The sequence below is a fragment of the Dipodomys ordii genome, unplaced genomic scaffold (assembly GCF_000151885.1).
Source record: "Dipodomys ordii isolate 6190 unplaced genomic scaffold, Dord_2.0 Scaffold7, whole genome shotgun sequence".
NCBI classification, from domain to species: domain Eukaryota; kingdom Metazoa; phylum Chordata; class Mammalia; order Rodentia; family Heteromyidae; genus Dipodomys; species Dipodomys ordii.
The window spans coordinates 18,054,010-18,076,596 of NW_012267223.1; the positions used below are offsets into that span (position 1 = coordinate 18,054,010).

At 51.8% G+C, this 22,587-nt stretch overlaps 1 protein-coding gene across 1 annotated transcript in view; it reads right to left on the bottom strand.

The window, feature by feature from the left end:
• Ngfr (nerve growth factor receptor) overlaps positions 1–11,661 on the bottom strand; it is a 19,354-nt gene extending 7,693 nt beyond the window's left edge. The window contains exons 1-3 of the mRNA XM_013036196.1: positions 11,544–11,661; positions 4,595–4,736; positions 897–1,256 (exon numbers count right to left, since the gene is read on the bottom strand). Coding sequence (XP_012891650.1) covers positions 897–1,256; positions 4,595–4,736; positions 11,544–11,612 — 571 coding nt within the window. The 5' untranslated portion in view covers positions 11,613–11,661. The remainder of the gene's footprint in view (positions 1–896; positions 1,257–4,594; positions 4,737–11,543) is intronic.
• Between the last annotated feature and the right edge of the window lie 10,926 nt (positions 11,662–22,587).

The window sequence follows — 22,587 nt, forward strand, 5'->3', positions numbered from 1 at the left end:
CCCAGGCCCAGAGTTCAGGCCCCATGACTGGACCCCCCCCTCCCCCGCTAAAAAAGTATGAACCTAGACCAGGCCTCAGAGCCAAAGGTCTCCACTCCTATAGATCCTGCTGCCCCTTCCATCGCAGAAAGCCTGTCTCCGGATGACACAAGGCCTGTTCTGGCAGCCATGCCCATTTTCCATCCACTGTCTGCTGCCAGTCCAGTCACTAGCTGACATGGGCATGAATGAGATCTTGAAATGGAGTTACAAGGTAGAGACTTAACTGTGCCCAAAAGGATATGAGTGTGGGCTTCCCAACACTTAGTCCACAGAGCCATAATTATGAAAGAGTCCTGTGCTGAGATAGGACCATACTACCCCAGGGAAGGACTCAGGCTCAGAGAGGATGCGGATGCTCATGCTTGTAATCCTACCTATTCAGGAGGCTGAGATCTGAGGGTCCTGGTTCAAAGACAGCCTGGGCAGGAAATCCCATGAGAGTCTTATCTCCAATTAACTAGCAAAAAGCCTAGAAAGCGGAGCTATGACTGAAGTGGTAGAGGGCTAGCCTTGAGTGAAAGAGATAAGGGACAGAGCCTATACCTTAAATTCAAGCTCTAGTACCATCACACACACACACATACGCACGCACACACACACGCACACGCATGCACGCACACAGGAGAAAGAGAAGGAGGAGAAAAAGGAAGAGAAGGGAATGGAAGAGAGAGGGAAAGAAGGAAAGGGAAAAGGAGAGAGAAAGGAGGACAGAAAAGGAAAGGATAGGTAAAAGAAGATGTGTTTGCTGTCCCTAAAGTCACAGAACTGTCTGGGTAGGCCTACTCCTCTCCCACAACTCTAGCACCCCCGTGCCCCCACCCTCCACCCCACTCCTGGGTACAAACCACACTCACCCTCACACTCGGCATCTGCCCAGCGCGTGCACTCACGCAGCTGGCGCTCTGTGTCTTCGCACACTGTGCAGGGCAGGCACGGGTCCACGTGGTTGGCCTCGTCAGAGTACGTGCCATCGGGGCACTCCTCACACACCGTGTTCTGCTTGTCCTGGCATGAGAACACGAGGCCCGAGCCGGCCTCACACACACTGCACGCCTCACAGCGGCCAGTCACCTCATCCTGGTAGTAGCCGTAGGCGCAGCGGCACACGGCATCATCCGCCTCCACGCACGGTGCAGACATGCTCTGCAGGCCCACACACTCCGTGCAGGGCTTGCATGGCTCCGTGGCGCTCACCACGTCGGAGAATGTCACACCTGAGAGGAGGGGGAGGCGGGGAAGCAGCAGACATTTAACTTAGGCAGGTAGGGTACAGGGGCTACAGGCCCTGCCTCTCTATCACCTGCCAGGACCCCTGCTTCTGTCTTGCGTTCTCATGGGGACTCCCATCCTCTTCCCACGAGTCCCTGATCCCCACTCTGAAAGCTGGTGGCAGCTGACTGGGAAGAGAGCCAGGAGCCCCATCCTCTGGATCCCAGCAGAGCTGGCCCTGAGGCTACCATGGGGGGCAACCCAGCTGGTGCTGGTAAATTCCTTGGCAAAGCATCTTAAAGAGTTCTCAGACTGTACCCTTGTTCCCAGCATGACTAAGAAATAATCTGAGCGTGGCCCACACCCAGCCCTTCCCTCTAGCTAGAGCCGGGCTGTATACACATACACTCAGTCCAGGCACTAGGGGCCCTCCCCAGGGAGCCTCTGCCTCAGCTGTCCTTCCATTCCTCCCAGCTGGTGGAGAACCAGGTGGGGCCCCAAGTGAGAGTGTCTAGAGCTAGACAGGAGAATTCCCCCACCCATTATGGTAACCTACAGGCCAGGCCAAGGGGTTTGGCTCTGGAGGAGCAGGGATAAGACAAGATCGTTCGGGTACAGCAAGAAGGATCAAAGCTAGAAAGCAAGAAGGTTTGGCATATACAGTTCAGTGACCTCTCCTGGCACGAAGGGCAAGGTTCCAAGATCACTCTTGAGTCACACTCTATTAACTAATGGCAATGTGCTCCGGCATAAGGAAGCTCTGTGCAGGGAGCTCAGCAGGAATAGAGTCAGGGTCTCTTTACTGGGTGGAGAACTCTGCCAATTCAGGAGACGCTATCTTTGCTCCAAGGATATAGGATCCTGAAAAATAAGGAATGCTGGGAATGTGGAAACAGAAGAAGAAAGCTACAGGGAAGAAAATGGGATCCTGCTGTGGGGTGCCATCTCAAGACCATTATCAGGAGATAAGCACTGGATCTCCTCTTGGAGGGTAGGCGTGGGGGTGTTGGGGAGAAAAAGGAAATCCAGAGAGATGTGAAAGGGACAGACATGAGGGCCCAGAACAGAGAGAGAAAGGCCCAGAGACACATTGATTTCTAGTAAATCCCCACATAGGAATCCTCAGTTTCTTTTTGGAGAACAAGCAGATCTAGATTCAAAATTCTATTCTATAACTTATTATCTGTGTGACTGGTAAGTGTTTTCTGTAACCTTTCCAAGCCTTCTTCTTTCTCTGTAAAACAAAATAATAACCAGCCATGGTGCCACTGGCAGCCAAGAGGCCTCAGAGTTCAGGTTTAGCCAAAGAAGGTGAAAGATCAAGATGCCTTCTCCGATATTTAAAAGTGTGGGGAGGGAGTAGATACCCACCACAAGTAAAAGAAGTTCAGTGGTTCCACACCTGAAGCATAGTAGGGACCTTACCAAGGCTGGGCCCCTCGTGTGGGACATGGTAAATACAGTGAACTTAGGTGATAGAGATACAGTCAGACACTAGAAAGCTCAACAGCTGAGGTAGGGTGTCCAATCTATAAACAAGAGAATCCCTATCTGGTGGGCATGTGGAAGTGGGTGGGTCTAGTCATACTGGAGAGGAAAAGTCCTGCTCCTGGGAAAATACAGAAATTAGCAGAAAACCCCTGGGAGAGGGGTTTAGGTGGTGTGAAAAATGTGGTCGTTTTTGGCAGAGCATGAAGGCAGGAGCTTAATAGGTTTCCTTGTGGAAACATTTTGAGGATAGAGGGAAAGTCCACTGGGGTCTCCATCCCATAAAATGGGCTTGTAAAGACAGCCTGTTAACACAGCTGGAGGTGGGGGGGAAGAGGGGGAAGGACCCAGGGGCTGAGGGGAGAAGGAGGAGGGAGGAGAGAAGGGGAGGGGGAGGGGAAAGTTCCTCCAGCAATTCCTGAGCTGCTTTCTGCCTCCTTTCCCCTTCACAGAATCCTGACTGAGCCCCTCTTGGGTTTCACACCCCACCTTCTGCTGAAAACCCCTGGACAGGAGGAAAAGGGGGTCAGTCTTAGGAGACTCAGGCTCAGAGCACAGAGCTAGACTGGAGTCCAGGCACCCAAAAACCCAGGTAAGGTAGCAGAGACTTCCCACACCATCTCTGCTGAGGATGGGATCATATGTCAAAACCACCAAAGCACAGAGGTGGAAAACAGTGTTTGAGGAACAGTAATATATTAGGGTTCCCTGAAGGACAGACTGGTAGGGGTGGGAGCATCTGGAGGTAAGCCCACCTGATGTGCTCAAAGTTACCAGCCAACCCAGTCCTCTGTTCCCAGCAGTGTTAAAGAACTAGTGGAGGCTGGTTCTCTGGCCCTCAAGGTGGGCATTGAACACCAGGGAGATGGAATATGGGATGTGACCAGCAACTCTCAGAGAAAGGGCCCCTAGCCAGTTCCTAAAAACAGCAATTAAAGCCAGTGCCAATGGTTCATGCCTATGATTCTAGCTACTCAGGAGGTGAGGATTTAAGGATCACCCATTCAAAGCCAGCACAAGCAGGAAAGCCTCCAATTAACCATTAAAAAGCCATAAGTAGAGCTGGGCTCAAGTGGTAGAGTGCTAGCCTTGAGCAAAAAAGCTCAAGGACAGTGCTCAGACCCTGAGTTCAAGCCCCAGAGCTGGCATAAAACATAATAATAACAATAATAATAATAAAAGCAGCAATTTAGCACTGGAGGGTCCATGGGGCAGAGCTCCTGCCTCCAAAGAGCACAAAAGACACTAGACAAGACTAGGACCAAAGGGAAGCATCCCTGCTGTCCCTCTGCCATCCACCAACTCTGTAAGACAGGAGGGAATTCCTGTAGCTCCCTCTCCTCCCCATGGCACCCCAAGTAAGGAGGTCCTTGTAGCTTTCCAGCCCCTATTGCTGCTGCTGGGAAAGCTTCCTTGGTCCCCAAGCTGGAGCACAGTTGGCCTGGGGGAGGGGCAGCCACACCCTCCCAGGATCCCCAAGGTCAGTCTCCAGGGCAGCCAGGATTTGATCCTCCTGCCCCTCCCCCCAAGCCCATGGAGGGTAAGTTGCAACCATTGATTTCACAGTGCAGAAGATATTTTTAGCTGGTCTGAGCATCAGCTTCTTCTCCCTGCCTGGCCACACGCTTCCACAAGGCCTCTCTCTGCTTGGGGGCTGGGAAAGGGTACCCCTAGGGATGCCTCACCAGATTCCCCCCTCTGCATTCTTTCCACTCTCAGCTGCTGTTCTCTGCCTCCGATATTGGGTCACAGCCATTTCTGGTGACCATACTATGGTGGGCAAAGGAGGTGGAACACATACAAAGCCCCCACTGAGCATCCCCTCTCCCGCCCATCCCCATCACCCAGTACTCACTGTCCAGGCAGGGCTCGCACACAGTCTGGTTGGCTCCGCAAGGCTGGGCCACACCCTCGCCCAGGTTGCAGGCTTTACAACACTCTCCGCTGTGGGTGTACAGGCCGGTGAGGCATGCCTCCTGGGCATTTCCGAGAGACACCTAGGTAGGGGGAGATCAGAGGGTCAGATTGGCAGGAGAGGAGAGTGTCTTCCAGGGATCAAAAGCCCCTTCGTAATGCTTTCTATTGGAACCACCTGGGCTGGGATGAGCTCACCAGGGAGGCATGAGACACATCAAAGCTGGTGGAGAGGAAGGCAGTGGGAGGGCGGACAGTGCGCCCCTGCAGGCTGCTAGGGTGTGAGGGCAGAGCCTCCAGTGCTAACCTTCTGCACAGTTCACCTTGGGGTTACAACCCCTGCTGGAATCCCACGTGGGAGAAGGCAGCCTGAGACCCAGCAGCGGGCCTTCCGGCAGGACATCATCCTGAATGGTTGGACAGGTTGCAACTTGAACAGGGATCTCAGCCAAGGGGGCCAGCAGAGCTCAAATCTGGCTTAAACTCCACTTGCTAAGCTTCACACCTGCAGGGCTGTATTTACTCAGAAAAGGGGGCCTTTTGTCCTAATAAAGGCTAGCAGGGACTTTGGACAGGTCCTTAATTCCACATATTAAATATCAAACAGGAGGAATCTGTGCCCAAGAGGAAAAGGCAGAAGGCTGAGGTCTTGGATTCAAATTCTGACCCTGCACGGCAGTTCTGGACTACCCCAGTTTCCCTCTTGGAATCTGCATCTCTCCATAGATAGATACGGCGACAGCTTGGTGCCAGGGCAAAGAAGCAGCCTATGGGCAAGCGTCTGGCGCCAAGACAGGGAAAAAGGGATGTCTGTTATCAATGAAAGTTGCTGCTCACCACCCAGTTTCCCTGTCTCACCAGGGTTTGATTTCCAGCCCTCCCCCATCCTCATGCCTCCTATGTGGCCACTGGGAACAGTGCTGGAAGCAGGGGAAAGGGGAGTCAGATTCCTGCCACTGAAGCGTCTTTGCTCATGGATGGAACAATTTAGCACCAGATTCCTTGGAGGGAGGGGCTGCGGGAGGCTTGCTTTTATATTTCTGCTCCTTAAAAAACAATCTAATGTCTAATAAAACTCCAAAGGCTGCTTGGCTGGCTCCAGACAGTATAGTCCCCACTGATGCTGAGAAGCAAAGGCATGAGAGAGAGAGAGAGAAAGAGAGAGAGAGAGAGAGAGCATTTCACAAGGTCATTTCGGGGTATTCCTTCTTTTCTATGCTAGCCAGATTGTGGCCAAGAAACTTCCTTCCCTATAGGTTTTTAAAATACCCTGCAGTCTCCTCAGCCCAGAGTCTGGTGGGGAAGGAAAATGGGGAGGCAGGTATCTAGAAGGCAGTGTGGTCTCCATGAACCCAGAGGGGAGGATACTGGCAGTAGAGAAGTGGCCACCATTTTCCTCCTGGTGGCATCATCAACATCTGCTGACCAGGGTCTCAGGATCCCAGATGGAGGCTTTCCCCCAGGAGGCGAGATTCCACGAAGGGTCTGTTCTGATTTCCTTTCATCACTTAGGGCCTCAATTAAATATTACTTCCTCAAGGAAGTGGTCCATTTTTTCTCAGCCTGACACATCAGATTCCTTCACCAGTCAGTTCCCTGAGGACAGGGTCTGGCACAGTCCCTGGCATGCATGTAACAAGGACCTCAAGTAATGGTAATGGAATTTAAGAACATGAAAACGCAATATGTTCTCTGTTGTCTGGAGTATCTGGAAGGGTCAAGGGTGTGCCATTGTCACCATCAAATGGATTTTCTCTTCACCATGGGGGCTATACCTTTGTCTCTGGAACATACCTTCATGGTTTCCTCATGACTCAGGGACTCACTGTTTACACACACCAGGGATTATTCTGGGCTGCAATGCAGCCCATGCTCTGGCCCTGGTGTTCTTTCTACCAAATTACCACACTACTTTTGTCCTTTTTACTTGTCAGCTTTTTTAGTCGGTCTCTCTCCCCTCTTCCTGTCAAGGTATCAGTTGTCATTTCTTGCTGCTACCAACATGTGACTGAAGCAGCCCCTCCTCCCTAGCATCCTCTTTTTAAGTCTAAAGGAAGGAATCTTTAGAAAGAAAGATGGCCATTGGTTTGGATAGAAAGATTGTAAGTGGGAGCTGACCTGAGAGGATCCTCCTCTTCCCTTCCCTCTGCCTCCCACTGCTGCTTCCATTGCCCTGACTCTGATCTGAGAGATCTGGGGTACGTTTTGAATTTCTCTGTGCCTGTTTCCTTGCTATTAGGGAATCATGATAGAACCTGCCTCATGAGTTGCTAAAATGTTTAATGAGTGAGCAAGGAGTCAATCCACCTCAGGACTCTTCTCTAATGTGTTTCTTGCTGCCTTTGTGACCCTGGACTGTGTTCCATTGAACAGATTCAATAGAAACCTAGGCTCTGGTTAATCTATGGTAGCTATGGGTGGTTTGGCAGCTCTGGGCAAAGGCTTCTACCAGGAAACCTACTCTCCTTACTCTTCTCTGAAGACTTGTATTTGGGGTCAAGGTTGTTTCTTGGGCTTGTTTGATGTTTCCTACAGCAGAAAGTCCTAGGTCTGCTACTTAATACTATGTCGATTTTAGTCCCCTAGACTCAGTTTTCTCATCTGAAACACTGAATTGATTATAACTATGTCACAGGGTTGTTGTGAGAATGGAACAGAACAATGTATGCAAGCATGACTAGTACACAGTAGGAACTCAATCAACATTAGTTACCAAAGAAGTAGCTGTTCTTAGAAAAATACTCACTGCTGACCCCTGGCAGGACATACATAGTAGGAGGGAAAAGGTTCAAAATCAGGAAGAGGTGACTAGAGTTCAGGCTAATTGCTCTGAAATCAGATCCAAAACAGTTCATTTCTCAAAATGACAGAATATTTGTCTACAAGTTATATTACACTTAATTCATTTCAAAGTTAGAATGGTACAGACATGGCCCATTTTTCTAGAATATTTACACTGTATTTGTTTTGTTTGAAACTAGGACTTGAACTCAATACCTGACCCTTTTCACCCATTGGCTGTCGCTCTACAGAGCCATGCCTCTAAACCCTCTTTCTTTTTTCTTTTTGCCATTTCTGGTGGACAAAATGGAGAACAGACCAAAATAGTTGAAAATATTTGAATTTACTAGGAACGCTTCTGCTAGTCTGCCCTGACTACTTACAACTTAAGGTTCCTTAGAGAGCAGGCCTCAGCCGTGGCCTCGGCCTCAACCTGAGCAGCAACCATGGGGATGGGGGCAGGGTCCAAATAACTGGAGAGCCTTAGTTGCATACAAGCCCAGGAGAGGACCTGCTCTCCTTTTGGAGAGCAGTTGTGTGGGTAGGAGACAGCTAATTCCCCAGAATTAAATTGGGGTGGGGGGGAGATGATCAGTTCCAAGACATAGGGCAAGCCAGTCACTGGTGGCTCACACTTGTAATCCTAGTTACTTAAGAGGCTGAGATCTGAGTATCAAGGTTCAAAACCAGCCTGGGCAAGAAAGTCTATGAGACTTTTTTTGGGGGGGGGCACTGCCCCTCTTCAGCTCTAGGCGAGTACTCTACCACCTGAACCACAGCTCCACTTCTGGTTTTCTGCATGGTTTTATTGGAAATAACAGTCTCATGGACTTCCCTGCCTGGGCTGGTTTTGAACCATGATCCTCAGATCTCAGCCTCCTGAGTATCTAGGATTACAGGCTTGAGTCACTGGCACCTGGCTCATGAGACTCTTATTTCCAGTTAACTACCAGAAAACCAGAAGTGCACTGTGGCTCAAAGTGGTAGAGTACTAGCCTTGAGTGAATAAAAACTCAGGGACAGTGCCCAGGCCCTGAGTTCAAGCCCCATGACCAACAGAAAAAAAAAAAGACATAGGGCAAGATCTAACCTCTAGGTCTGGTGGAAACTCAGGGCTACACCTCTTTTGATGATCTGGAAGTTGGGGGAAGGGAGTGAGGCAAGAGCGAGCTGGGAGCCAGGCCTCTGGTTTTTGGCTAGGCCACTTCTACTTATGAACTGGGGAAGCTTGGTCTCTCACCTGAAAATCTAGAGGATTAAGTTTCTTATACTATAAATAGAAACTACTGCTGGATGCTTGTGGCTAACACCTGTAATCCTAGCTACTCAGAAGGCTGAGATCTGAGGATCTTAGCTGGAAGCCAGCCCAAGCAGAAAAGTCTGTGAGACTCTGATCTCCAATAAACCGCTCAGAAAAAGCCAGAAGCTTTGGAGCTGTGGCTGAAATGGTAGAGCCCTAGCCTTGAGCAAAAGGAGCTTAGAGACAGCACCCTAGGTCCTGAGCCCCAGGGCTTTAAAAAAAAGGAGGGGAAGCAGGGGAATGATTAAATTTACCTTTCTGGGAGCTTCTAGGGACTAACATTAGAGAAAATGTCAAGGGTGGAAGAGCACACAGTAGGACTCAACAAATTTTACTCCAGCTTCTCTACCTCTTCCCCTAGCAAGGAACCGAGGTATGGGGCAAACGGGGCGGGGGGGCACAGCAGTGTGGGAAGGGTCCCTTCTTCGCCTAAGCCATCTCCCCACCCACCCTTCACCCGTGCTGCCTGCTCAGGCCTGCTTATTTGCTGTCCTTTTCGCGGCATCCCTATTAGGCACATTAGCCAGGCCCGAGGCTCCAGTTACAGACGTCTGAATGACAAAGTGCCTCCATTACCGGCGTGGCCCGCCAGCCGACCCGCCGGGACCCGCTCTGGTTTCGGCACTTTCCTCTCGCCGCCGAGCCCCAGGAAGAAACTCGGACCGCCGGGGTGCGCCGGGCCGCCCCAGACACAGGGGCCCGGAGGAGGTGTAGGCAGGGCCTGCGGCTGGCAAGTTCTATGCGGGAAGGGGTGGGGGTGGGGTCCCAAGACCCCCCACTCCCAGCTCCCCTCCTTCTGCGTCTCTTCTGGACTCTGGGACACCCTCTCCTATCCAGCTCCACCAGACCCTCTGTCCTTGTACCACCCAAGTCTGAACTACAGGCCACCCAAGTCCATCCTTTTTTCCCCTCGCCCTTTCCTCCCCTCCCCCTCTCCCCCATTCAGAAGCATCCCTAACCATAGACATTAGTCAGCAAATGCTCCTGTGGTCACCACAAATCTCAAAGCCACAGGTACTGACAGCTCCAAGGATCCAGGATGGGGGCTGAGTCCGGAGAGGTTCTCTGTCCACTCACCCCTATATTCCACCGCGCCAGTCTCATCATCACCCAGATTGTGTCAATTCCCGCCCCCCCCCACCCCGCTATTTTCCCCAGAATTACGCGCAGCTCTTAGGCAGCGCAGGAACGCTCAGCATGGATAGCAGATGTGGGGAGGAGATACGGAGATGGAATCAGGTGTGTGTGTTGGGAGGGGGGCGTGTGCACAGACGCAAGACTCCAACCCAAAAGTTGCTTGTAAGATCTTGGCCAAGTTGCTTAAGCAATCAGAGCTTCAGCCTCCTTTATGGGTAAAATGGGGACTTGGGTGTGCAAATGATCAGCGGAAAGTAGCAGGGAAAGGGCAGGGCGTCACTTGCTTGGCCAGGCTAACAGGACATTCATCACGCCAGGCCGAAGACACGGTCCGAAACACCCAAAGCACTTGGGAGGATCTGCCGACGATGGCCGAGTCAGTACCTCTGGGCAACCACCGGGCAGATCTGAGATCTCCAAATGTTCTCTCGTCTCGATGCGGACTCAGTGGCTTCTACCCAAAGCCAGGCGGGGTGCGTGAGGGATCGGGACTCTGTTAGGGAAGGAAACCTAAGAAGAAGCGCGGTGGGCGCGGCGCTGGGGTCAGTCCGAGGCGCGCGCAAGCAGCTGCGCCCCGCAATCCCCCGCCCCGCAGTGCCCCCTGCCGGCCGGACCGGGTGTGCGCAGCCGCGAGCTGTGCGCTGCCGGGACTGTCACCGCCTTAGAGCATCTCAGCGCTCGCTCGGCACCCCCAAGACTTGACGGTGGCCAGGCCCTCGTCAGGGGACGCCCGCTCCATCCCTCCCTCCATCCATCCATCCTGGTCTGCCACGCAGTTTAAAGACGCGTGAGCACGCATGTCACAGAAGTTCGCCAACCCTGGGGAAGGGAAGCTAGGGAGCGGGTTCGCCCCGGCGAAGTGGGCGCTCTCTTTCCAAGCCCGGGGATACCCAGCTGCAATTTCCCGGACTGGGCGAGGCTGGGCGAAAGAGCGCAAAGAACGGGCGCGGGAAACGACTGTGCCTACGCTTTTTTTTTTTCATTCCTCTGCTCCTTAGTGGGGGGCTGGCGGGTCTCTGGGCACTTTTAGGGTACGCACCCGCTTCTCTCCCCGCTCTCCCTTGGCCTCCGCCTCCCTTTTCTGCCCTCCTTCCTCTTCAACCCCTTTCCCGCTCCCCGAATCTCTCCTTCCGATGCCCCTCCCCCCCATTGTCTGGCCAGTCCCCATTGTCCATGCCTGGTCCCCTCGGCCTCCAGCCCCTCCAGCCTCCTCCCCCATTGTTCCATCCGCTTGTCCCCGCCCCAGTCCCGCTCGCCCCTCACACCTCCCCAGTCCTGGCCTCATTCCCCCTCCTCCTCTCGCCTCAGTGAGGGCTCCCCGACTCCCCAGAGACCAAGATGCTGAAGGAGCAAGTCCCCATCAGGGTCTCGGCATCCAGGACCCTCTCTCGGAGACCCGAGATGCTCAGGACTTTCTCCCAGGAGACTCCCCCCCCGCAGCTCCCCTACACCCCCTCCCCCGCTGCGCCCAGGGACCGGCACCCGAGCACCCATCTTGCTGCCATCTCTACCCTGGGACTTTCCGAGTCCGACTGTGAGAGTCCTAGACGCTTCTCCGTGGGTCCCGGCATCCTTGCTCCTATCCACCACTCAGTTCGGCATCTGTGGGGGGTGGCAGCGTCGGGAGCCCGGGGTTCCGATCCCGGGGAAGGGATCCCTGGCTGGCACTCACCCCCAGGAGCAGCAGCAGCAGCAGCGGGCGCGGCCGGTCCTCGGCGCGTCCAGCAGCACCTGCCCCCATCGCCAGCTTCCCGCGAGCGCCCAGCTCCCCGCTCGGTCCGAAGCCCGGTGCGCTCCGCGCACGCACAGAGCTGCGCGGCACCCCAGCGCCCGCCACCAGCCCGAGCCGGCCGAGGCTCCGCTCGCTCTGGCTGCGGACTCGAGCCGCAGGGTGAAGCCAGTGCGGCGGCCCCGCCTCCTCCCCGCCCACCCCCGGAACCGCGCCCGCCCGCTCGCCCGCCCGCCTGCCCGCCGGGTCGGCGGGCCGGCGGCCTCGGGGTAGGGAGCCAAAAGGAGGGGAGGGGAAGCACGGGGGGTGTGGGGGGAGAGAGAACCGCGCCCGCGCGCCTCACAACCGCTGCTCCGCTCCCGGGATCACCGCATCTAGCGATCTGGTGCACCCCGGGTACTGCTCACGTCGGTCCAACTGCTCTGAGTTCAGGGGCCCGGGAGACCCGCTTCAGCTCCCAGTCCTCTTTCTCCGGCTGCAGCGGGCTGCAGAGCTCACTCTCTACCCATCTCATACCCACCTCTGCATTCAGATGCTTCCTAGTGTGTGACTCCCTATCACCCATCCCGTATTTGAAAGAATGCCCTCTGCCCTTCTAGTCCTTCTGTTCAAGTCCACCCTGTGCCTGAAGGCTCAGGGAAGGGAGATGGCTTAATGGGATGATGTCCAATAGGGATATTCGAGTGGAGTCCATTCCCACATCGTTTGAATTCTCCATTGATGAGCTTTGGAGGGTGCACAAAACACCAGGAGTACACTCTGTCAAGCTCAGCTATACCTATGTTCATGCACTCACATATACCCACACTGTCCTTGTGCATAGTGTAAACCTGCATGTCCCACACCGGTACCACTACCGTCATACACACACCTACTGTGTGTGCCCATATGCTGGTACTAGGGCTTGAACTTAGGACCTGAGCGCTGTCTATTAGCTTTTTTTGCTCAGGGTTGGAGTTCTGCCGTTGGAGCCATAGCTCCACTTCCAGCTTTTTGCTGGTTGAGTAGGAATAAGAGTTTCACATTTTCCTACCTAGGCTGGCTTCAAACCTCAATTCTCAGATTTCATCCTACTGAGATGTAGGATTACAGGTGTGAGTTACCAGCTTCTAGCTCAACAATATAGATTTAACTAGACCGAGTGTTTCAATAAGCTATGATTTTCCCCCCCTGTCAGTCCTGGGACTTGAATTCTGGGCCTAGATGCAGTCCCTGAGCTCTTTTGCTCAAGCCTAGAGTTCTACCGTTTTGAGCCACAATGCCACTTCTGGTTTTCTGGCAGTTAATTGGAGATAAGGGTCTCACAGACTTTCCTGCCCAGGCTGGCTTTGAACCACATTCCTCAGATCTCAGCCTCCTGAGTAGCTAGGATTACAGGTGTGAGCCACCAGCACTATGATCTTTCTGAAAGCAGGGCCTTTGGTTTTCTTATTTGAATGTCTGGTACATAGCAGGCATTCAATCATGATCTGTAGAAGAGAACTGATAAGAAGTGGTTAAATGGACTCATGTCCATATATTCACCAATCTATGAAGTAGACATTCTCAGGACCATGCTTGTTGTACTCCAGAAACCTTGACAGATCAAATCACAGACCACATACCTCAGATAATGTACCACCAATCTTTTATGGAGGCACTCCTCTTCCCTCCCCCACTTCCATTTTTACCTGTCCCCAAACACTAAGGCTCTAGAGAAAGGAATTAATTGTAAGAACTAAGTCTTCAAAGTCCATCTTAGCATTCACATCGTGGCCATGTGCAGACCTCATCTTCCTCTTTGATAAAATGGTACTTGTCAGGTGCCCGTGTCCCATGCCTATAATCCTAGCTATACAAGAGGCTGAGATCTGAGGATTGAGGTTTGAAGCCAACCCAGGTAGGAAAATTAATGAGACTCATCTCCAGTTAACTGCCAAAAAGCTGGAAGAGGAGATATGGCTCAAGTAGTACAGCACTAGCCTTGAGAAGGAGAAAAAAAAAAGCTCAGGAACAGCACCCTTGCCCTGAGTTCAACCCCCCAGGATTAGCCCCCAAAGATAAATAAATGACAAATAAAATTTAGAAATAAGATAAAATGGTACTAACTTCCCAAATAAGAGACAGGGAAAGGCTAGATGTGTAGCCTATGAAGAATGGGGCTCTGAGTTCAAACCTGGATACTTGCAAAACAATCAAACAAAAAGAAAACAACAACAAAAAACAAAAAACAGGCCAAGAGCACTTAGAAGAGGGCTGGCTAGCCATTTACAAGTAATTTCATTGCTAACCATTTGTGATTTCCTAGATCAGCTGATGCTAATTCACTCATGGGGTGGGGGTGTGAATTTTCCTGTGCACAGAGTCTAGAGGACAGTCTCAAGAAAGGACAGGTAAAATCATTGTGGCTTTGAGCATTAATGTTCATGAGCCACCATGGCTGGGCCTAAGTGTCCAGGAAGCAAACATGTCCTTAGAAGTCCCTGAGGGCTCCATCCTCCCAGACAGCGATCACTTCAAAGATGTCTCCTCCTCCCAATGCTTTTACAGCCCTGCCTTCCTCTCAGCTGAATTCATGGAAGGCAGGAAGGGCAATATTAGTACTAACAGCAGCATAGAGATGCTTACTACCAAGGGTATCGACAGTGTGGCATTAATTTAAATACTCCTGTTATTAATTTATGATCCCAGTTACTATTATTGCCAAGGTTATCCATCTCAACACAATTTAATATGACCCACACCACTATGGCTAGGCCTGGGTTATTAATAATTTCCATGGTCTTGATCATTTAAACTTTACTTGAACAATTACAAACAGCAATTGTTACTATTATTAGCAATATTTCTATGATTAATATGTTTTGCCCAAGCAAAAGACCAAAATGTACTGCAGAGTGCTAGCAGGGAGAGTGTCTGCAAAGTGTTCAGAGCCCTGCATGGCCAGTGTGGCAGGCCTGATAAGAACATCTTCTTCTTCCTCACTCCTGTGCGGTCGGTCCTAGACAGGTAAGATTGGCCTTTGTTTGCTCACCCAGATGGCTGGAATGGTCAGGTCAAGGAGGTAACACAGTGTTCAGCACAGGAGGGACTCAATCCCTGCCCCCTCCCTCTTTCACTAGCTATGCATCGAGCATCTACTTTAGGCTAGCCACACTTCCAAGCTCTGGGATTCATCAGTGAACTAAAGCCTTCATGGAGGCTCGTGTTCTAGTGAGTTAGTCATCTGATGTGAGCTCATTTATAATGTCCCATCAGGGCTGACCATATCATAGGCAGCACAGCTGTGCTCAGAATATACCTTTTCTGGGACATCCACATTATCATGACCACAATTGTCTACACCAGATGACCACTGTGACTACCATTATCATAACTATCACCATCTACCATCACTATCATCACCTGTACCAACTCCAGCACCATCACGACCACTACCACCAGCACAATTATCACAACCAATATTAGCATTACCATGGACCACTGTCACTCACAGTTACCATGACCATGACCATGACCATGATCACAGCCATGTGTATTAACCCCTAGCATCACCATGGCTACCATCACCCACAGTCACCATGGCCATGACTACCATCACCATCATCACAACCACCTATATTAACCTTAGTACCATCATGAGCACCGTTACCATGCAATCCCCACTTCCATAGGCATGGCCTTCCCCACCTGCCTTCCTACCTCTCTGTACCACCTCTAGCATCAGGGCATCCTGTTCCTAAGAACTGCTGCATGCTTCAGTCCACCATCATCCCAGGAACTATATCGGAGCCCCCCAGAGCCGTTGCCTCGCAGAATCTAACTCCCTAGTGGCCATGACTCCTAGACCCAAATGTAGCCCAACAAGACATACACCCTCCTCAGTCCTCTCTTTCTAACCTTGCAGGTAGGATAGGTTATGGAGGGAAAGATCTTAGGAGCTGAACAGGTGGGAGAACCAAAGGGACAGAAGTCTTTCATAGAAGGGGCTCCTGTAAATAAAGTTGCATATAGAGAAGATTCCCTGCCCCCCTGCCTTGCCCCCAGCTCATTAGTCTCCCTGGTCCTCTGTGACTCTAAGACAAAAAAGCTGAGACTCTCAGTCAACTCAGCATGGAGGAGGAAGGGTTAGTGGTGGCTCAAACTACATCATTGGGAGCCCAAATAGGAGTGGCAACCCCACCTCATTTATCTCACTAGCCCACAGGCTCCCTAACACGTGCTCCCCACCCCCCCATTCCACTCGGGACCCACTTGTTGTCGGCCCTCCACATATATTGTTCAAAACTCTCTCTGCTGTTATGTCCGGCAACCACTGGGAGCCAGTCTGCAGCATCAACCCACTTCCAAGCCCAATGGAAAAGCAGAATACACTTCTAGGGACTTCCTGTGGGCAGGGAGATGCATGCAGCTATCTCTCTTAGCATCCCAGGAAGGCATGTGCTGAAATCACCACTTTTTAAAATACCAATCCTAGGGCATGGGCTCAGGACCTGGGCATTGTCCCTGAGCTTTTGAACTCAAGGCTAGCGCTCTACCACTTGAGCCATAGCTCAATTTCTGCCTTTTTGGTGACAAATTGGAGATAAGAATCTCACATGTTTTCTTGCCTGGGCTACCTTTGAAACTCAGTCCTCAGATCTCAGCCTCCTGAGTAGCTAGGATTACAGGCATGAGCCATCAACACCTGGCTGAGATCCCCACTTTATAGATGTGAATACTGGCACTTGAAGAGGTCAGGCCACTTGCTCATGGGCCCCACGAGGAATGTCACTTCTGCTCTCCCACCTGCCACAATAGCTCTCAGTGATGGCACTACTTATCATTGACTGGCTTCTCCCCTCTTAGGCCTTCAGACTACAGAGACCTTAAGGAGTCCCTTTGAGTTGAGGAGACAGAACTTTAATCTCAGCAGGGCTGAGCTCTGCCTCACTCTACCACTGAGATGCTCCTTCTTGGAATGCATTTCCAAAGGTGAGCTTCAGGCCAGGTAGGAGGGATGGAGGCACATAGGAGTTAGCTCTGTGAGCTCTCACTGAATGAGGAATCACTTCTGATCCTCAAGTTTCCATGTCTAGCAGGGGGGAGAGAGAGACTGAAGGAAGGTGGGCAGGGAGGCAGGATTTTGAGGTGGGGGAGAGTGGATGAGAGACTAGCAGGAACTACTAGGCCACCCCAGCTGGATCCCAGCTCTCCTGGGCAGGCTGCCAGACAAGGTAAATGAAACCCTGCTGCCCCCATTAGGAGCCAGCTCCAGTGGCTTTGAAGCATGATGCAGTGATTGCTTCACGCTAACTCCTCTGGGCCACAAACAGGAGGGGTGGGCCGGAGGAGAGGACAGGGTGGAGCCCAGGGATTGGTTCAGGGTTAGTAAACTTTGATTCTGAAGCTGAATAAGTAATGAGAGGGGTGGGTGGGAAGAATTAGCAATTTTGGAGTCCAGTTAGGTTAACTCGAGCATCAAAGTGAGCCAATTGCTCAGTGCACTCCTTCTCCCACCATCTGCTCCAGCCTGGAGACGAGAGCTGCCTTCCTCTACCTTTCCTACCTACACCTTGCCCTACGAGGAGCCCCCTATGACCATGTTCACCTTACACAAGGTGTACTGTGTGGACACTGCCTCTCGCCTTCTGATAACAGAAGAGTTGGGAAAGAGCTCCTGCCTTCCTGTCTTTGTGCAGTCTTCTCGTTTCCTGAAAATGCCATGTGGCCTTCTGCCCAGGCTGCAGCCACAAGACCAGACCAGTTCATTCAGACATATGTGGTAATGACTTAGTTTTCTCCAGGATTTATGTCCAGCATGGATAATTATCCTGAGGTGTGAATGGAGAATTGCAGGTTCTGTGTGAGCGTTCAGGGGCCCCAAGCCTCATGTCAATCATCTCCCTAGTTGACCCTCAGGATCACCCTGCATTAGTCCAACCTCTCTTCTCTATGAGAATCATTTGCTCCTCTAAGATTAAGTTTGTCTTGATTCTCAACTCTGGAGCTATTCTAAAGTCCTCTTTCTCAGTGTGTGTGTGTGTGTGTGTGTGTGTGTGTGTGTGTGTGTGTGTGTGTGCTGGGGTACTGGACCTAGGTGTTGTCCCTGAGCTTTTGTGCTCAAAGCCAGCTCTCTACCATAGTTCTACTTCTACATTTTTGATAGTAAACTGGAGATAAGAGTTTCATAATCTTTCTTGCTTTGAACTGCAATCCTCAGATCTCAGCCTCCTGAGTAGGAGGTGTGAGTCACTAGTGCCTGGCAGGCCAAGTATATGATGATTGATGATGATGATGACGATGATGATGATGACGATGATGATGATGATGATGATGATGGTCAGTCCCTGAACTCAGGGCCTGGGCTCTGCCCCTGTGCCTTTCTGTGCTCAAGGCTAGAACTCTACCACTTGAGCCAAAGAGCCACTTGCTGCGTTTTCTGAGTTGTTTTATCAGCACTAAGAGTCTTGTGGACTTTCCTGCCCAGGTTGGCTTTGAACGACGATCCTCAGATCTCAGCCTCCTGGGTAGCTGGGATTACAGGTGTCAGCCATTGGCACCCGACTCAGCATTTTAAAGGAAAATAAATGAAGTCAGTCTACTTCATAGCTGAAACACCATGAAGTCAGCAAGTGGGAAGATAAAGAATGAGCTGATAGAAGCACCTACTTATTTATTGTATGCTCTTTGGCCAGTCTCTTCCTTGTTCTAACCCTCAGTTTTCTCATCTTTAAAATTGGCATAAGATCTGAGTCTCACAGAAGAAAGAATCAAGGAAGTATTGAGTATGAATTGCTTTGAAAGTCAGGGGGCTGGAAAGATGTCAATCAGTCTTGTTGTTTTTGATACTGCTGATGACTTCTGGCTGGAGACCGGATGAGGGGTAGGATGACATTTCAGGGGTGGAGACTGAGCCCAGGGTTCTTTCTGCTGCAGATAAGAGCTAGAACTGTGACAGGCCTTGGACTTCAGAGAAATTCCCACGGGAATCGCTGGGGGAGGAGACATCCCAGGCCCAAGCTTATCTTCTCTCCTATAGGCATGTCTGGGAAGTGGGGTCAAGTGCAATTGTCTGGGTCGCTTTCCAGTGGGGAGGACGAAGATCCTGGATGCCAAGTCTGGACAAAGTCATGTTCCCAGCCTGTGGACCCCTCTGAGGGCCAGGAAGGGGGTATGTGGAGGAGGAAGATCACTTCCTAGTCTCACCCATTACAACACAGAGGTTGTGTGTGTGTGTGTGTGTGTGTGTGTGTGTGTTTGGCAAACTCAGAGAGATGACTGGAAAGTTTGAAACAGAGGATGGAAGCACCAGATCTTCCTGTAAGAGCTCTTCCAGTTCACCAACTGTAAGCTACAAGTAGCCTGGGGGAAACTCCAATAGGAGGGGTCAGAGTGCTGGCCCGGGATACCCCCCTACTCTGAGGGAGGAGACTCAGTCTTGGCTGTGGATGCACAGAGAGTCTTTACTTTGGAGACGAACTTCAAGAAGCTGCTCTCTCTCCCCTCTTCTGGGCAGGGGCTGCAGCCATGGCCTAGTCCAAAGAGTTCTCCAATCAAATGGGAATGCTTCACACCTAGCCAGGAACATACAGCTAAGCTACCCATTCCAGGCCAGGAACTGGATTTCTGAAGTAGAAGGCAGCTCAGAGGTTTTCTTTTTTTGGGGGGGGGGTCCGGTCGTGGGGCCTGAACTCTGGGCTTGGGCGCTGTCCCTCAGCTCTTCAGCTCATGTGGTGCTGAGTAATCGAACCCAGGGCCTCTTGCGTGCAAGGCAAGCGCTCTACCACTGAGCCACCTTCCTAGCCCCATGCTCAGAGGTTTTCTATAGTGAGGGAATCTGAGGGCAAATGCTGAGCTCTCTATGTTCCAAGTCTCTCTGTGGGGCAGTTGCAGAGAAGGGGGTAATAGAGCAGTTCCAGCAAGCATCCTGCTCGGAGGAAAGCAAAGGGATTCTCCTTCCGCCTTGCCTGACTCCTGCTTCTCCCTGTGTAATGAGGGAGGACCATGCACTGGACATCTCCAGGCCTGCTTCTCCACCTGTGACAGGAGGGCCTCTGTCCTTCGCACATTATCACTGCCCCTGGTCTCTAGGGAATGAGACTGAGACCTTGTCCAGCCCCCTAGGTACCTAGAGGTGGGGGCAGCTCCTAGAGGAAGGAGCAGGCTGGGAAGTGCTGAGTCGGCACTCAAAGCCCAGCTGCCTCGCCCCTACCCTGCTCCATTATTCATCCCTAACCCTCCCCCTTCCCGACCCAGGCCCACTCAGAAATATCTTTACCTTCCCTTCCCAGCACTCTGCCTCCCCACCCCCAACTGGAACCTCTTAAGCAAAAAGGTCGTCAGGATGATTAAGTGCAAACAGACTTCAGCTCTTTTTTCCACTTTAATTAAAAATGTGCTCTGGGTTCACAGGAAGCTGGAGATGAAATAGTGGCTCCCCCCAAGGTGGCTGAGCAGAAAATAAAGAGAAAGACATTATGATGTGTCTTCTGGGAGTGGCCTGGAGCTACTGCATGGCCACAGGCTCTGCCCAGCTTGGAGGCCACTGGGCATAGGATGAGGAGAAGGGATGACACAGGTGGGAAGACCATGTGCCCTAGACCTCGGTCAGGAAAGAGAAGCAATTCCATTCACAGACCTCTCACTCTTGAGGAGTCCCCCGTCTAGGGAGAGGGAACCAAATCACTGTTGTCAAGGAGAACTGGCATCTGCCAGAGAATTCAGGGTTGAAAATGGCTAGGTAACTCCACAAGCAAGTACAGAGGTAGCCCAGGATGTGTGTCAGATACATATGGCAGATGCAGTGGGGCCACCTGCCTTCGTGGGCCTCCCTCAGGAGGACCTCAGATGCCAGTAGAGGAGATGCAAGGTACCTGTGAAGGCCAGGTAAGGAGGCCAGGGATAAGGGCTCAACACATCCACGAACATGGAAGCAGGCAGAAGCCAGCAGCAGGACCAGACAGGCTCCGCCCTTCTCTTCCCCTCCCTTCTCTTCCCCTCCCTACTGCTCTCTCCAGTGTTCTGAGAGAGGAGGGGACTGACACTGGCAGGGAAAGGATTTGGAGACGACACCTGAGAACATCCACAGGGGGAGAAGGGAAGGAGGGGGCGGGGAGCTGGCAAGGGCTTCGGGAACAACCGGAGTCTACAGCCCGTGGTCACAGATCTCAGTTTCCGGTCTGGCTCCAGCCCTTGTCGGGTTCAGGAGTGGATCTTCCCTTTGAGAGCTAAGACAGGACGGTGGCGTTTGAAGTTCCTCTCCGTGTTCCGGCCACCCCTGCACTCCAGTGGGAGAGGAGGCTGCCCAGAGAGGGAGGCCTCCCACCACTTCCTGTACCTGCACTGGGTGGTCTCACCTGCCTTCCACTTGGGTGTGGGGGTGTGATGATCTTTGTCCCTAAACCACTCTGGTGTCTTGGGGACTATCTTTATCCCAGCCAACCAGCAAGCTCCCAGGCAAGTAAGCAGTTTGTGTCCTCTCTGGAAAGGCGTGGGGATGGGGGGACGCATATTCCACATTGGAACATTTAGGATCCTTCAGAATGTAGCCCCATGTCTTTCCAGGGTGCCTTTACCCCTAGCTGTCTGTGCCAACCTAGTTTAGGGGCACCAGGCGAGGGAGGCCACCAACTCAGCAAAGTCTGATGTGGGTAGTGGACCTGGGAAAGTAGGAGAGAACCTCTCTGGAGAGAAAGCAAAGCCTTCTGAGCAAAGTTGACACTTTAAACAGTATAGGGGTGTGACCCGGTTTCGGGGTCTAGAAATGCTGACTGTTCAATTTAGGGCTGCCTGAGGACAAGGTGGGGGGATGAATAGAGATGGAGCTGGCTAGACAGATTGAGAGCAAGCTTAGAAGACCTTAGTCACTTGTAGATAATGAAGCACCCCCTCCCCTTGAAGTACCTTCCTGCATAGGTAGCTCCAAATAAAAACCTCCCAAGAAATGCTTCTGGGGCTGGGAAGGTGGCTCAGTGGTAGAACGCTTGCCTTGCATGCCAGAGGCCCTGGGTTCGATTCCTCAGCACCACATAAGCAGAAAGAAAAAAGCCGTAAGTGGCGCTGGGGCTCAAGTGGTAGAGAGCTAGCCTTGAGCTGAAGAGCTGAGGGACAGCGCCCAGGCCCAAAGTTCAGGACCACGACTGGACCCCCCCCCAAAAAAAAAGAAAAAAAAAAGAAATGCTTCTGGACCATCTTCTCTCTCCTTCCAAACCTGGTGGCTGTCTGTCTATCTCTTGGTCATTTCTGCCTCCCTTCCCTGTCTATCTGTCTGGTGCATACGTGCGTGCGTGCGTGCGTGCGTGCGTGCATGCGTGCGTGTGTGCGTGTGTGTGTGTGTGTGTGTGTGTGTGTATGTGTGCTGGTCCTGGGGTTTTACTTTAACTCAGGGGCTGGGCAATGTTCTTGAACTTCTTTTGCTCAAGGCTAGTGCTCTATTACTTGAGCCACAGCTCCATTTCTGGCTTTTTGGGGGGCAGTTTATTGGAGATAAGTGTCACATGAACTTTCTTGCCCAGGCTTGTCTTTGAACCATGATCCTCATAGCTTGGCCTCCTGAGTAGCTAGGATTACAAGTGTGAATCACCAATGCCTGAAAGGGCTTCTATGCCTAGACCTTGAATGCAGCCTCTCCTGTTCCCTCACATTTTGTGGGCTACACTGCAGAATACTTCCCTAACCAAAAACTGGGCACTGTTCCCCTTACAAGGACATTTGGCTAGGAGAGGACAGGGGTGCTGGCTGGACACTAGATGAACGGGAGATTTGCTCTTATCAACCTGAGTCCCCTGTGGCCCCATGCCCTTGACCTTTACTTCTTCATTCTAATTTTAGAAAACGGAGGGACTCTGCAGCAGGGAGTAGCCTATTTTGATAGAGTCCAAATGGAGCAGCGTGGGGTGGGGTAGCCGTCGGGGCAGGAAGTGAGTCTCTCTGATGGCGGGCACTGCATTGCCCGGAACTGACTATTCCTCCCCTGTGTTAATTATCAAAATTAACTGAACACTATAAATAACCCAACTCGGAGACT